At 32.8% G+C, this 15696-nt stretch overlaps 1 protein-coding gene across 1 annotated transcript in view; it reads left to right on the top strand.

Moving 5' to 3' along the window:
• Positions 1 to 15696, top strand: part of LOC113401435 (intermembrane lipid transfer protein VPS13B) — a 47060-nt gene that overhangs the window by 15568 nt on the left and 15796 nt on the right. The window contains exons 27-58 of the mRNA XM_064220301.1: positions 1397 to 1506; positions 2017 to 2200; positions 2308 to 2424; positions 2887 to 2956; positions 3091 to 3233; positions 3436 to 3547; positions 3621 to 3667; positions 3775 to 3907; positions 4280 to 4380; positions 4494 to 4664; positions 4955 to 5085; positions 5383 to 5524; positions 5898 to 6051; positions 6164 to 6286; positions 6646 to 6756; positions 7793 to 7943; positions 8042 to 8163; positions 8240 to 8330; positions 8448 to 8661; positions 8899 to 9079; positions 9258 to 9394; positions 10455 to 10596; positions 10995 to 11118; positions 11605 to 11711; positions 12204 to 12388; positions 12554 to 12697; positions 13000 to 13192; positions 13274 to 13452; positions 13849 to 13925; positions 14127 to 14302; positions 14615 to 14730; positions 15516 to 15604. Coding sequence (XP_064076371.1) covers positions 1397 to 1506; positions 2017 to 2200; positions 2308 to 2424; positions 2887 to 2956; positions 3091 to 3233; positions 3436 to 3547; positions 3621 to 3667; positions 3775 to 3907; positions 4280 to 4380; positions 4494 to 4664; positions 4955 to 5085; positions 5383 to 5524; positions 5898 to 6051; positions 6164 to 6286; positions 6646 to 6756; positions 7793 to 7943; positions 8042 to 8163; positions 8240 to 8330; positions 8448 to 8661; positions 8899 to 9079; positions 9258 to 9394; positions 10455 to 10596; positions 10995 to 11118; positions 11605 to 11711; positions 12204 to 12388; positions 12554 to 12697; positions 13000 to 13192; positions 13274 to 13452; positions 13849 to 13925; positions 14127 to 14302; positions 14615 to 14730; positions 15516 to 15604 — 4277 coding nt within the window. The remainder of the gene's footprint in view (positions 1 to 1396; positions 1507 to 2016; positions 2201 to 2307; positions 2425 to 2886; positions 2957 to 3090; positions 3234 to 3435; positions 3548 to 3620; positions 3668 to 3774; positions 3908 to 4279; positions 4381 to 4493; positions 4665 to 4954; positions 5086 to 5382; positions 5525 to 5897; positions 6052 to 6163; positions 6287 to 6645; positions 6757 to 7792; positions 7944 to 8041; positions 8164 to 8239; positions 8331 to 8447; positions 8662 to 8898; positions 9080 to 9257; positions 9395 to 10454; positions 10597 to 10994; positions 11119 to 11604; positions 11712 to 12203; positions 12389 to 12553; positions 12698 to 12999; positions 13193 to 13273; positions 13453 to 13848; positions 13926 to 14126; positions 14303 to 14614; positions 14731 to 15515; positions 15605 to 15696) is intronic.

Raw genomic sequence — 15696 nt, 5'->3', positions numbered from 1 at the left:
TCTTAAAAGCACACCTCTGCGGAGACCTTAGCTCAGCAGTGGGATGTGTACAGATTGATACCTTGAGCTGACTTTTTTACTAATATATTTCTGTAAAAAACTATAAGATATGAGCAATACTATTATGAAAATTATACACAGGGTTATTGGTAATTCGACTTATACCCGTTAGGTGATTATAAAGTTGACTGCTTGCGATAATTTTAACCCCTATTTAACACAACAAAAAGGTTAACTTTTGCATTACGAAAAAGTGAACCTTTTTTGAGTTATCACGGTTTTTAGCTTTTTTTCATAATAAGCCAAAAATGCAACTTCAAAAATTTATTTAATAATAGAGTATCAATTTAAATCTCATTTTTCTTCTGATTTATAAAAACTTTAAGATTTATAAAAGATTTAACACTGGTTATTTAACAATATTAAAATTCAATATATATTTTAGATATTTTCCACAAAAATGCCTTAAAAGCAAAGAAAGATGGTCCAAAATCGTATTCGAACACGAATTAATTCGGACATAAGTTCTCACTTTAAAATTCCCACAAAATAAATTAAAAACAATACCCAATGTAAATAAAAAAAATACAAATAAAAATTTTGAAACAGTAGCTGTTCAGTAGCTAAGGTACAATTAACACATTTTGTCATTCTGTCTAATTGAAATTCTAAGTGACTTCCTCTATTGCGTACGCAAAGTCGCATTCTTTGTCTAAGTTGTGACTACCGGACTAGTCAAATTATTCTGTATCATATTATAACGGGAAAACGTCGAATTAACAATAAACCTGAATACATTCTATTTATGTATTTAGTTTACAGGCTGGGAACATTTTGTAGTCAGTTTTTTCAAAAACATTTTTTTTTGCTATTATAATTATTGTATATTTGATTTTGCGGACTAACTATTTGTTTTTTTTTTTATTAAATTTGGTATAGGTTGAAATTATTCTTAATTTTATAAATTATAGAAATAAATAAAATAGAAGCCTAACTTAAATACGTTTCAAATTTTATATAAGTATTCAATAGTAAGTTTTAATTAAAACGAAAACAATTAGTGCTTTGTCTTTGTCTTTAAAACTGATAAAAAAGCCCATAGTTAATTTTAAGGTTTTTATATTGTGTTCGAATATATAGTTTAGTCTTTATCAACATCGGTTATGAAAATGATCGGTCAAAAAATATAAAAACTATTTTTTTGATAACAGCTTACCGAGAAGGTAGTAACGACATGTTCTAATCGTTACCAATAAATATAATACATTTGATAAAAAAAGTTATTTTTCGGGAGAATATAATTACGTTGGAAAAAATAATATGCCGCTCCGTCGGATTATGAGGATGAGAGAATACGTACTCTCATTTACCATAGCAAAAATATTTATCTTTGCAGATCAATATCCGAAGTCGAACCAAGACCGAGTGTATCCGAAGAGACTCCGAGCGAAAATCCTTCCGAACAGCTGATTAGTATATTCGAAGCAAAAGATCTTAGTACTCCAGGTGACATTAATACAAATATACATGTTTTTCCCGTTTTGTAAATGTACAAACAAAAACAGATACATTACTAAAACAAAAAACTTGATCCTTCGCTAAAATTAAAGCTTTCTACAAATTACATTTTTTTAAATAAAATGTAATATTAAGCATATTGCAAAAGATAAGCAAATTTTAGATTTACATGTTTTTTGCGGTTTGTTAATTGCTCTTCTACGTCATACACAAACAGTTCTTGATTAATATTCTCGTATATTTTTTAAATAATTTTTTTCTATTTGATTACTTTTACACATAAATATTAATTCTAAAGTTCTAATAATGGCTTGGCCGACATTTACAGTAAATACCATACATTTATTCTTCAGGTTCTCAACCAATGATATCATGTAAATTTAATGTCAGGAGTATTTGTCTGCAGTCATCCTCCAATTGGAATTGGCTTTCCATATATCATTGTTATTAGCATAAGCACAGTATTAAGGTTTTATATAGCAAACATAATCTTTCCAGATGTCGCCTTGACGACATCCTTTTGGTTTCAATGGGTGGTGAGTCGTGCAACACTCCTGATTTCCTCGTCTCATGTGAAGCTGGCATTTGATATAGAAGACGCCATGGTAACTGTTGATGTTCAAGAAAAATACAACCAGCTCAAGATGAAAATAGTATCGGCTTCAGTGCGACACTATAGACGGTATTGTACTCAATATATTTTTAACAGTTACATTATAATGTGTATTATATTTAATTAATTTTTATTTGTTCACTAATTGAAAAAAAATCTACTGATATTAATTACAGCACGAGCAACACTGATTGGGTGCCTGGTGTGTTGGGTGGCCGTGTACTTGAAATTCGCGAACCAACTCATGCAAATGCTGGTAACCAATTCTTCACAGTCACGGTCACTCAGGCCCTGTAAGATATATTGCAGTATTTTTATTCTAAGCTATTTTTTTATCTAAAAGCTAGGCGTACCGGCATATAGGCCACCTTATGTCAAGTGATCACCACCGCCCAAAGAAATTGGCGCTGTTAGAAATATTAACTCTCCTCCACTTTCCCAACGTCACTAACCCTGGGAACCAAGATGTTATGTCGTTTGTTCCTGTAGTAATACTGGCTCAGTCACCCTTCAAACCGGAAAACAACAATACCAAGTATTGTTGCTTGGCGGCAGAATATCTGATGAGTGGGTGGTACCTACCCAAAAGGGCTTGCACAAGCCTTACCACCAAGTTCGTACGATTAATTTCATGACTTTGATTGAATTGATTTCACAGTCAAATGATAATTGTTGAGATATGTCGAATAAGTTATGAGACGTTTTTGTCGAATTGTGAACCAAATATTATTACTACTATCTTATTCTGTTAACAGGATAGAAGACTTGCCCGATCATTGGAGAGATGACTTCCATCCCAAACTAATAGAATACAACATCTTAAATGTAAGTATTTATTGTAATTATATATATATATATGTTATTAGCAGGTTCGATGGCACTTTGCTAAAAGGCTGACATCGTACCAATGTTCACATTTCTAATGATGTATATTATTAATGTACCTTATATACCTGCAGAATGTGAACACTATGTGGGAAGTGTACGGAACACTCGCACCACTAGAGGCCGTGCTTCAGCCAGATATATTGGATAATATAATAACCTGGGTGTCCGAACTAACACCGCATACAGCTTGCTCGCTGCAGACTCGGCAAATGAAGTATGTTACACATTTGTATATTTTAATGAAATATCTCATGAAATTACAGATTACTGCTTTACTTAACCATAACAATACCGAACATCGTTTTTTAGATTTGATTTAGTAAGCCGCATAAAAAAAACTTCATTCCAACGAATGAACTTAATATAAGATATAATTGAGTTCAATCTGTATCTTCTGTATTAATCTTCTCAAACAGACGGGAGGCGTGGCAGTGGCCATTCTTTTACTTCACAGCTGGTGGTCTAAGGCTGCTGTTAACAACTTCTGAGGAGGTCGAAAGTGATGACGACGACACGATAAGGCTTGTAGTATGTATATTGAATTATTTACAACAATATTTACCGTATTGATTTAATATATTAATGTGATTTATTTTTACAGCTAGGCAAAACCACCATCAGCCCGCACCCGGAAAATCCGATTTGCAGGTATCCGTATGATTAAGAGATAGTCACAAAAATATTTACACAAATCTCTTACTTGATTTGTTAATTAAACGAATTACTTTGTGCTAATAGAAATATTATATCTCCAGGCAATCGGTTAGTACAAGTTCAGACAGCACCTGGACGGCCCTATGTCCAAGTTTGGACAGTCGTCAATACGAAGTGTTGGTACGACATGTATCAATAAGTTCGGCCAAGTTCAGTCAACTCGTTAATCAGGAGGTAAGTATCACGTTTATTGCATCCCTAACGAATCCTAATAAAATTTAAATCAAGGAACGTGATATTTAAAAAGAAATCAATAAACGGCATTTGAAACGTTTTTTATGTACCTTATTTTTTTCATTGTGAAAAATAACCCAAAATACAGTTAATATTTATTAAATAAATGTTGGTTATTCAGATATTATTTTCATTTCATAGTATTTATTGTCTAATAAAAATAAACAAATAATGATAGATACCTACTTGTCACCCGAATTGAAGCCTTTAATATACTAATATGTAAAATAGTTAATACCAAGAAAAATAACGATTTATTTCTATGAAAGTATGTATGTATGTATGCAGAGTAATTATAAATAATCTTTACAGGTAACAGAGTCGCAAATCTTGAAAGGCACCGGTCTTGAAAATCCCGCTCTAAAATGGAGTCAGCCAGTTGTTTCACCAGTTATCACTCCAATTCTTCACTCGTGAGTTGAATCACATACATAACGATCTTCTCCTGCAATATTATTGTTTAAGAAATAAAAAGATATAAATAAAGTAATGGATAGAAGCTTAGAATAAATTATTATTTTTACAGCGTGGATATAGGTTGCATACTAGCGCCAGCGATATTTAGCTGTGGTGGACTGGCTAGCGGTCCCGCGGCGGAGCTTAACCTGCTGTCAGACTGCTCGATAGAGATTGGGATGCAGAATCTTGAGCTGGTGCGAATCTTTGCAGAGGAACTGAAGCCGGTTTTTAGACAAAGGTAAAAAACTTATTCGAGTTTATTAAAACTTCTCGATTCTTCATACTACTTATAAATTCTATAAATATGACTTCCTATAACCTATAAGACGTTGACAAACAAAATTAAAATGATAAATAATATACTTTACACACTCCTAAAAAAGAATGTGTTTTTGATTTTCATGAAAGATACGATTCTCGTTTAGGGAACTTGTATTTACTTTATATGTTATCGTTTATGATAGGGAACTTTGTTTTCGGATCGTTCCTCTCAATAATAGCATACATAATATTATATAATAATTTCAGACGCAGGGGTTCATTCGTTCTCGATGAAGAAAACGTTACATGTCCATATGTTTTACATGATGGTAATTTGCAACCAGATGAATCTTCTGCGACTGTCATTGAACAGACGCCCCCAAAAATTCAAAGTAAGTGTTTGCATAATTTGTAAGAAGAATAATAAAATAAATATTTGTCTAAAATAATAAACTAAACTTTCACCCTATGGGACGGCTAACCCAATACGAATGAGATTAAATGCAAGTGAATGGCTTTTCGAGGCCCTTACTTATCTCGCATTTGAGCTGTTACTAAAAACTAAAATGTATATAAATCTTTTATATTTGCCTGATCGTTTGTATTGGGTTATCGTCTGCAACCTATGAACTAACTGTTAAACACCGTCAGCAATATCTTAAAATATATATATAAATCCCATTATCTTACAGAAGCACCTAAAAGAAATACAGAAATAAATCGACCTTATTTGATTGACTCTGGTGTCGAAACAACCACCTCCCACTCTACTTATAAAAAGGGTCGTAAGCTCATACCTATCAAGAAATTAGTCGCCAAACCTTGCTTCGATTTTACGTGAGTTATTTTCGATTTTAATTTGGTGTAACAAATTTAAAATTAAATAAATATAATTAATATTTATCTTGAACCAAAAAATATATATGAAATATTTTATATGGTGTATAGAATAATTGAAATTGACTTTTTTTAGACTGTGTCTGATAGTCTCTCGAAAACTTAAAAAGATGTTTTGTGTATAGTTTTATATTTGGTCCCATTAACTCAATTCTTATCGATCTGCACAAAACGGACCTTCGTTATTAATCGCATTATTATACAATTATTCTATACATTACTTCTACACACTTACTATTTTCTACACATTTAATACAAAAATAAAAATTATATGTTTGAGATTGTGTTTTCACATGTGCGTCAAAATTGTCAGGGCAAACCCTTCCGATTATTTGGAAGTATTCGTGACAACGGGAGTTATCGATATATCCCTCTACGTAAGGGATGATAATTCCCGAGAAGTGCGAGATTTACGTGCTCCGGTCGGCGTATATAAAAAACGTGCACCTAAAGAACCCCGGATAAGGGTATGACAATTCAAATTTCTATAGAAAAATTACGTCTTTTATAAATGTTGCTTACTGGAGTTCTGGTTCGCATGAGACAATAGATATTTTTTTAAATATATAATTTTTTCAGGTTGTAATTGATGATAAAAATGAATCGAGAATGGATGATGGTAGAGTTTCAATGACCACGAGTAGAAGTCTCACTGAGAATATTCGAAATGTGGACATCGGAAAGACTAAATTAGATGACAAAGTAAGAATGATCCCAATGTTTTCTTGTTTCCAATTTAATAATCTACTGTTATTTCGATATTACTGAATCCAAATACTAGATATAAAAAAAATTAAACAATGTATCTTTTCGATGGCTTAAACAAAAATTTTCTGTCCTGTTTTCCATTTTTCATAAACTCACAATAATGATACTCCTTACCGATCCGCCTACAATGTTCTTAAATAACAAATGAATTCGGTCGTCATAATCTTTCCTTCGTTAGAAAACAGACCGTCCCTAAAATAAATCTTTCAATAATTATTTATATCTTATATGTTAAAATAGGCCTTTGAGTTTTCATTATTTTCCGAGAAGATAACGAATTCCCCATTTTTTAGCATACTCTGCCATTAGCAAGGAATGCTATAGGAAATTTGCCATTAATTCACGCGACTCTCCACCAACCCAATTTGTATTATTGGAACAGGCGGAAACAGAAAACCGTTCAGGTATGTGTTATTTAATTCAATATTAATATATTGTCCCTCTTACATATAATTTTAAATTATATCTTAAAATTAACTCAAATGTAAAATAATAAAAATATTATTGTATCGTATAAAACAGATTACATACGAAATTATCGTCGCAAATATGATATCTTTTATGTATATTTATTATATAACGTATAATAAATCCTCCAACCCAAAAACTATGTTTCGCACTTTCATATCTTGAAGATGATAATATTAATTTTAAATCTATAATGTACAAACTTCAATATATGTTTATTAGATTTAAATTACCAGCAAGTTATTACAAAAGTAAAGTATAAACAATCCAAGTGAAAATATTGGATAATTAAAAAGAAAAAAAAAACAGACAAATAAATGTATGACTTTAGTTTTTTATTTTTACTAGTCAATCCATGAAAGAATGTAAATTCTATAATGAGCCAAGTCTAAATTAACAAGACTGATTGGCTTATACTATGGTTTGCTATTCTAAACTAACTCCTATCATTGTAATAGAGTAAATTAAATTAAAAAAAAATTCAATATGCTTCAGCGCCATTAAGTACTTATATTTCCTAAACCAACTTTATAAAAACTCAACTTGCTCCCAATTTGCTTTATCAGAGATAAATGTAAGTAATTTTAGTGAAATATAAATTGTATCAAATAAATTCAATGAAACAAAAATATCAATAATACATCACATTCAGATCACATTACATCAAGCAATCAGTTCTACTCATTACTCAACAACGAGACGATATCGTTGTTGAGTAATGAGTCAAACGCGCCCGCGGTTGAATGATTTAGTGACCAGTACATGCCTCGAAACTGTTTGTTTTTTTCTCCTGCGGGAAAGTTTTCGCCTTCCTCGCCAAACAACGTTGTAGGCATTTTTAGAATTAATGCTCATTTGTAACTTACTATAATAGTGTTATATGAAGACACTCAAAAACTTAAGCAAGGTGTTTCAGGCTTAAATGGTTTTCATTTATTGCTAGTAAAATTCATCTAGCTTCTAAATTTTCAGGTATCGCTATTCAATGCCTGGGTAGGTCTTGGGGTTGGTCAACAAGAGGATCAATGGAATTCCCCGATACTTGACACTACAAAGGGGACGCCGGATCCCGTCACAGACATACCACCAACACTTGCGACCGCGCGCGTTGATTTACCATTAGGTATATTTAAATATTAAATAAAACTATAGAAATGCTGGTTAATATCATTTTTTATTAAATATACTTTTATACATTTACTATTTTGTATTCAAATTTAGAAGGATTGACACCATTGGGCGAGCCAAGCGCCAGAGGCGTTGTGCAATTGGATGTCGAAAGACCACTTATGTTTGATGTATGCACAGATAGAATTCGAAGAATCAAAGGCATTGTGGATCTGGTAAATGTAACAAAAGTTCATTTGTAATATTCATTAATAATAGGAAATCAATTAAATTAAATATATTTCAACACAGGTTAAGAAACACATAACAACGAAAGATACAGTTTGTGAAGAAACAGAGGAAATATCGAATCCATTTTTGTATAATGTTCGACGCAATTTGGGTTCGTATCTGATCAAGAGACTAGTTGTTTTATTTTATATCCAATGTTAATCAGAAATAAATCCTAATAATCGTTCCAGTTTCAAAAATAAAGTACTCGTTTTTTTTGTTTTCATAGTTGGTCACCGAATCGAGTGCGTAATAATACAAACGAATCAATTAGCCATACGTGGCTCGGAAGGCGTTGTGGGGTGCGACGCTGTGCGGATACAGCTGGCAGCTTGCGAGCGACCCGACATGTTGACCTTCCGAAGCCTGATCACTGCAGCAGTACTAACAGCTGGATCTGAGGAGGACAAGCGACATGTTATATTACAACCGCTCATGGCTGGGTGAGGGATTTTTTGGATTATAACGAATCTATATAACGATTCTAAAATATGAATACAATTTTATCTTTATATTGAAATATATACTACAATTATTAATAATAAATTAATAGCAACTTACAAATAAAATTTCAACAAAAATAATATTTTGAAAATGTTACCAAAGAGATCTAACACATGCGGCAAATATTATTAAGCTCCAATAATTTTAACTTATGCTGTAATTTTATAAATTCAAAGGATTTTATGCGATGCAAATTGGGAGGCTTGGAGGATAGAAGAAGGAGGTTCAGATCTTCTCGTTCCAACTCTGCGAGTTGGTGTAGACTTGGACAAGATAATCTTCGACGTAAGACCGGCAGATTTGGCTACTGCAGTCCGATTATACGAAACCGTGAAAGAAATACTTGGATGGGTAAAGGTAAGGGTCAAGGTCTTACTAGACTAAACTTATTTATATAAATAGATTTTTATTTGTAATTAATGTCATTATACCTTGCGTGTTAACCTAAGTTTAAGATACCACAGCTTAAAAATAATTGTGACGCTTATCAGAACATCCAGAATCTACAACTTAACTAATCCTGTGCTATCTTTAGATGACGCCCTCGGCTGATTTGACACCAAGCAAAGATTCAGATAAGTCAACAATAAATGAGTGGACTGCATTTTCAAACGATCAGTCCTCTTCCGATAACGATGATGCCAATAACCACTTTTATAAGGATGATTTGCGGTGAGTAATGATTATTCAATAAATATTTAAAATACGTCCACGATAAACATTGGCAATATCTATCCGTATTAAAAAAAATTGTGTAATACTCACAATTTAAGCAGAAATTCAACGCAGTCGAAAACTAACTAGAGATGTGATTACGCATAATGCCCGGATTCAATTACGAAAAATGTCGATGAGAGATAATTCATATAGATTATTATGAATCAAATTGTATTACTTCGCAACGACTATATATATTTTATTATTATTAGAACATAAAGGTAATTTATAAAAAAGAACGTTTTTTTTAACAATAATAATAGTACCTTTCATTAGCAGCCTGTAAATTTCTCAGCGCTGGGCTAAGGCCTCCTCTCCCTTTGAGGAGAAGGTTTGGAGCATATTCCACCAAGCTGCTCCAATGCATATTGGTAGAATACACATGTGGCAGAATTTCGTTGAAATTAGACACATGCAGGTTTCCTCGCGATGTTTTCCTTCACCGCCGAGCACGAGATGAAATATAAACACAAATTAAGCACATGAAAATTCAGTGGTGCCTGCCTGGGTTTGAACCGTAAATCATCGGTTAAGATGCACGCGTTCTAACCACTGGGCCATCTCGGCTCTCAATATAATAATAGTACCTTTAGTAAATATAAAATGAATACATGGTTGATTTAGCACTCGTATTGCTGAATAGGAATTATAAATTAGTATCATATAAACATAAATAACTTCGATAACATTGCCAACAGGCGCATCGATTGATTTTATAGACATTCTAATCTCAAATATTAATAAATACTGTACATTCTTAACTTGTTAAATTAAATCTTAATGATCATTGATCAATAGCAGTTCGGTAACGCAATATACAAACAGTAATTGTTCACATTAGAGCCAAATTGTTTAACGTAATATACTACAACGACTTTCGTTGATCTTGCTGGCAATTGGCCGATTTCTTGGTAAAGGATTGAATGGATGTTTATTGGGGAATTTACACTTGTACTTATCAAATCACTCATTTAATTCATTTGTCATACTTGATAGTAATCTTTTTTCATTGTAGAAGCGGCGCTTTCAAGGTAGTGTCAGGTTGTCATCAGCCATTGGCTTACCAGGTTGCATTGCACGGAACCATGTTGACATGGCGGTATCCGCATCCGCGAGCGATCACTCGCCTCATCGTCTATCCTATAGCTGACTTAAAGGTTAGTTCCGTTTTATGACTTATAGCATATTCCAATGGAAGTAGGAAAAAAAATCCTATAACAGTTTCCAAAATTCCTATAACAGTTTCGTCGACGATCAAAACGCAATTTTTTCGCAAGTCCATAGTGAATATCATAGATTAATCAAGCTCTCGACTAAACAATGACATCGCGTCAATTTCCTGTCAAATGTTATTTATTTCCTGTTGTGGTTGAAATAGAGTATACTTCGTAATGTCATTTTCTGTAAAAATACTTTTTTTTTATTAGAGTAAAAACTGCAAAAGTATTTCATATCACTCAACTACATTTACAATTTTTTTTTAGCCATTTTAAATACCAAGCCTTACGTCATTCTTGGAAGAGATATTTTCACAAATGATATATTTATATTGTAGGATGATGAAATTCAGTGTGTATTGGAGCTGTACTGTCCAATGTTGGTGCGCTGGGAGCCGCAGACGTATTTCAGGCTGCCAATAAAGGAATCAATAGAGATGCTTCTTAGTTCATCACCGAGTGGTACGTGAACGTCACGATAGACGATAAAATTAACTTATTTTTAAATATATTTATGCTTAAATGTGAGAATCGAACTCAGCACGCGCCGAATGATTGTATTGGCTACTCAGATAAGGTAGGTGGTACGTTATGTAATTCTTTTGTTCACATACAACCGCATCGGTAACATGACTAAGAGATTTTGATTTTCTTATTGCACATATCATGGATAGCCACTATATGCCGATAGTGGAGGAAGCCGGTGAGGAATTACATGAGTTCCTAAGAATAGTCGTAACAGTAATTGCTGTTTTATTTATAAAATATTATATGTGTAAATATATTATAATACTTTCTTCTAAAACTATAACTATTAAAACGGTTATACCGAGCGTTTTATTATTGTTTTCGTTTCATGTTATAGACATATATTTTTAATATTCTTTTAGATGTAGCGATAAGCCTTATTACTTGATAATTATTAATCATTATATTCTTGTTTTTCAGAGGCAGTGTTTGCGGTATTGTGGCGGATACGGACATGTTCTGAATCGGATCATAAACTACCGTTTCACTTTGAGCCCAGAAAATTTATGCCACGAGAAGACCCATTAGTAAGGGATTCAAAATACCTCTTGTAATAGTGCCCATAAAGAGATTAACTTCTTTGATCCCTTCGTAATAATTAGATTATAAATGTTCATATTATTCATATTCCTAATAATAATTGCAATGTGTATTTGCAAAACCGACTTATATTTTCTTAAGTTAACCGAAATCAATATAAATAAATAAAATTTAAGTGTCTCTCCGTGGTTTCAAAATAATTGCGTCTATTAAGTTGATAAAGTTATTTTTAAGTTACCGAAACCAAATCTTCGAAAGCGGTAAAAATTACATTTGCTTATATTTAGATCATTATAGGCAGTATTCTACTTTAATGTTATAGTATTTACATCAGAGTCGATTGAGAGCTACGTAAAGTTTACGTACATATAATTTTTACTGCTTTTACGCAGTAGTTGCTGTTTATATCTAATCTTTCGATTGAAATGGCTAAGGTTATAACTTTATGATTTTAATTTATTTCACCGTTTTCTCAATAGACAGCCGATATTCCACCCTCTAAAGACTACTCCAAGAGGACTTATAACGTGACAGCTGATCAAATGTCGGAGGTATTACGTGTTGATTCTTACTTCGGACCGTTGTTCCTGCCTAGAAACCGCGTCGCTGTGCGGCTGTCTGCTATGGAGATACATGCGCACAATGATAATACTATCATACCTAGGTAGGTTGTTATGGGAAAATTAAACTAGCTAAATCGCTGCTATGAAACAAAACCCGACTGTAGTTCACTTTTTTTATCAAAAGATTATTTGGAATTTAAACGCAAAAGTGTAATAATCGTACTGAAAATTACGATGGAATTTTTTTTATTTACATTCGTACACAGGCAGTCATCTCAAATTGTCGAGGGTTACTATGTTTCCCCACCACTCGTCCGGAATCATCGGATCCTAACGCTGCGCGCGCGCGACTCCTCCATACACTGCGTGTTCGGTTCTACCACGAAACTACTACTCGAAACATATCTCTCGTAAGTCGTAAAAATTACACTCTTGCATCAATCATACATCATAACAAACTAACATATTTAAAAATGATTTGGTCATATATTTCACAGTATAATGAATGCATTAATCCGTAAAATATTTTTGTATTAATGAGCTTAATATATTATATCTTGTCTTATCGTGTAATTGTTGTAAGCTTAGTAATCCTGTGTATTTTCATTAAAATTTTACTAAAAATAATTTTATCTTTTGTGTTACGACATACGTACGTGATTACGTTCCGTTTTCTAGGAGCTAATATAATATGTCTTTATTTAATATAAAGGAGCGATATAATAGACTCTGCTAGTGGGACTATGGAGAAATTCATCAATGAATTTCGCGCACAAGGCACTGTAGCTTATGGTGTTGACAACCGGATTCGTTTTCGCGTTGGCGACATTCGCGTGGTCTTACATGTCGCACGCGTCAGCACCTTGAGATCTCTGGTAGATGACTGGAACGCCGTATATAAAAAGGTAATTTTTTTTTTGAAGATATGTAGTTTAAATAAGATGTTACTATGAATAATATATTTATAATTTTCGCGTTTCTGGCAGAGCGTTCTACATATTAAGGAAAATGTGGAGTTGAAAAAGCCTGAGGGCAATCCTATGGCAGCTCTCGCCGGCCGCATAACGTTATGGGTACACAATAATTGCACGAGCGTTGTGCGCATCGCGCAAGAAGGGACCGACGAGCTGATACCGATAAGCCCCGGGGCTTCGCTGTCGTATAGGTAATTATGCATGCATTTTTAATTAAAAGTATTTCTTTATAATTCATCAATTTTAGTGGTACACGATTATTACATGTAAATGAATGAGTTTCTGTCGGTTCTACTCGGTAAAATTTCCATTTCGAACGGATGATACTTTTTTTTTAAATAAAATTTAACCTTGTGAAATAACTAAGAATAATAAAAATATGTTAAATTTATTAGTAAACCAAAATATACATTAAATTTGTGATTTTTATTTCACACTTAGTATTTTTAATGTTAGAGCTCTTCACTCTCATATTTAAGTCAATTATCATACACAGTGTAATAGTGTGATTTACAAATTAGAATAAAAACAATGTCTTATTTATTTTATGACGTTCTATTATATACATAATTGTTCATATTTAATAGATGGGCTTCACCTGGAGCTGCAAAGAGGTTGAGGTTCTCGTTACCAAACACATCTTCAAACTGGCGTTGGTCCAAAAGTATGTATAATGTACTAATACTCTAACTTTACTTTACTTTTTTTTTATGTTATTGGTAGCAAACGCGCAGGAGGCTCATCATTTTAATAAGTTTAACAACTTATCATAGACAATTATAATTTATCATCAATATTTATGTATTCAAGCAGTTCCGTACCAAATAGTTTATAAACCGAGATACTAAAAGGTATTTGATCGTAGGCATCCGATTTACGGCTGGTTCGACACGCATTCGCCTAGAAGATAAAGACACGTCCTTGAATACAAGGGGTGTCTTTTTACACGTGCGTGTCACAGAAAGTGGGGCTCGACGAGACATGTACCTTTCTGGAAGACTCGTTTTTGCGAATTTACTGCGTCATGACTTTGCGTACAAGGTAAAGCAGACCTAATCATTACTATATCTCTAGCCATGTCTAGCTTAGCGAGAAAAATATTCTCGGAATATAATATAATGATATCCTTGTCATATTTTAGAATAGCCAAATATTTGGTTAATTTTTTTTTGTCTTCGCCTGTCGCTTCCCTCATCGAGAAGAGTTCTAGATTTCATTATATAATCTGATGTTGAACACATGACTTATTAACTGGTTTAAGTTTTATTTAGTCTACAATAAACATCCATAAACCACTATGAGTGGTTTTACTAAAGTGATTAGTATTGATTTTATTAATTTTTTTTTTTCAAGCTTCGGGCTCGAAGCTCCCCAAACAGTGCCTGGCAAATAATAAGTTCAAACAATTTACTAGCAGAAAGCGTCGGCCTAAGTGTTCTGTGCGATCTCGATTGTGAGGCATCCTTCAAGTAAGTGCTCCAAATAATATGTAATACTTTCTATTTTTTCTTATTTGATAATAAATAAATAATAATGAATTACTGTGCAGTAATAAAAGTGATGCAAATAAGTTATTAAAGAACTTAACTTGGTGTTAGGGCTTTGTTCAAGTCTGTCTGGGTAAGTACCATCAGAAATTCCCCCGCTAAACAGCAATAACTGTAGGTGAGTAGGCCATTATGACAGGCACACGGGGCATAACATCTTAGCTCCAAAGGTTGGTGGCACACTGGCTATGTAAGGAATGGTTAATATTTGTTATTGTTATAACATGTCAGCAGCATGGTTAACATGTCTATGGTGGTGACCTTACCATCACGAGGCCCATTTGCACATCTAAACGACTTTGCCGTGATGAGAAATCAAATTCCCTTAACCGAAGTGGAAATAAAAAGTTGCAATATATTGCCTTACAGCTATTGATATTATTCTAAATCAAATAATAATAGTTCAGTGTTTTTTTAAACTCTCATTGGTTAAAATATTGCAAATAAATTCTGACTGATTTAAGAACCCAAATAGGGTGTCTGCTTTTCCGCGCTGTCAATAGTTCGTACTTAAACTATCAGTACGTAAGTGTATTGTTTTGATAACAAATAAACAAATGTGAATTTGACACAGTAATCTTCCAAATATAGTAAAGGATTAACTTAATTTTTCGATTATATATAACTTGTACTTGTCAAAAAATAATTTTGATTTCGTAATTATTTATATTGATATTATTTATTTAATAATAATTATGATTTTTCAGGGTTAGATTCATGTCGAACGAAAACAGTTGGTCTGGCGAAATACCGCTTCGAGAATGTAGAAAACGAAACATACCCTGGCTTGTCAAAAGTAGGTTTTACCATTTTTAAATATGTAACTATGTTTTTTATTCCTTAAATTTATTCTATATTATTTTAAAATGTTTTCTATGAACGTTCTAA

The sequence above is a fragment of the Vanessa tameamea genome, chromosome Z, assembly GCF_037043105.1.
Source record: "Vanessa tameamea isolate UH-Manoa-2023 chromosome Z, ilVanTame1 primary haplotype, whole genome shotgun sequence".
NCBI classification, from domain to species: domain Eukaryota; kingdom Metazoa; phylum Arthropoda; class Insecta; order Lepidoptera; family Nymphalidae; genus Vanessa; species Vanessa tameamea.
Note: the sequence above shows the minus strand (reverse complement) of the source record. Positions and strands in the feature narration are given on the sequence as shown.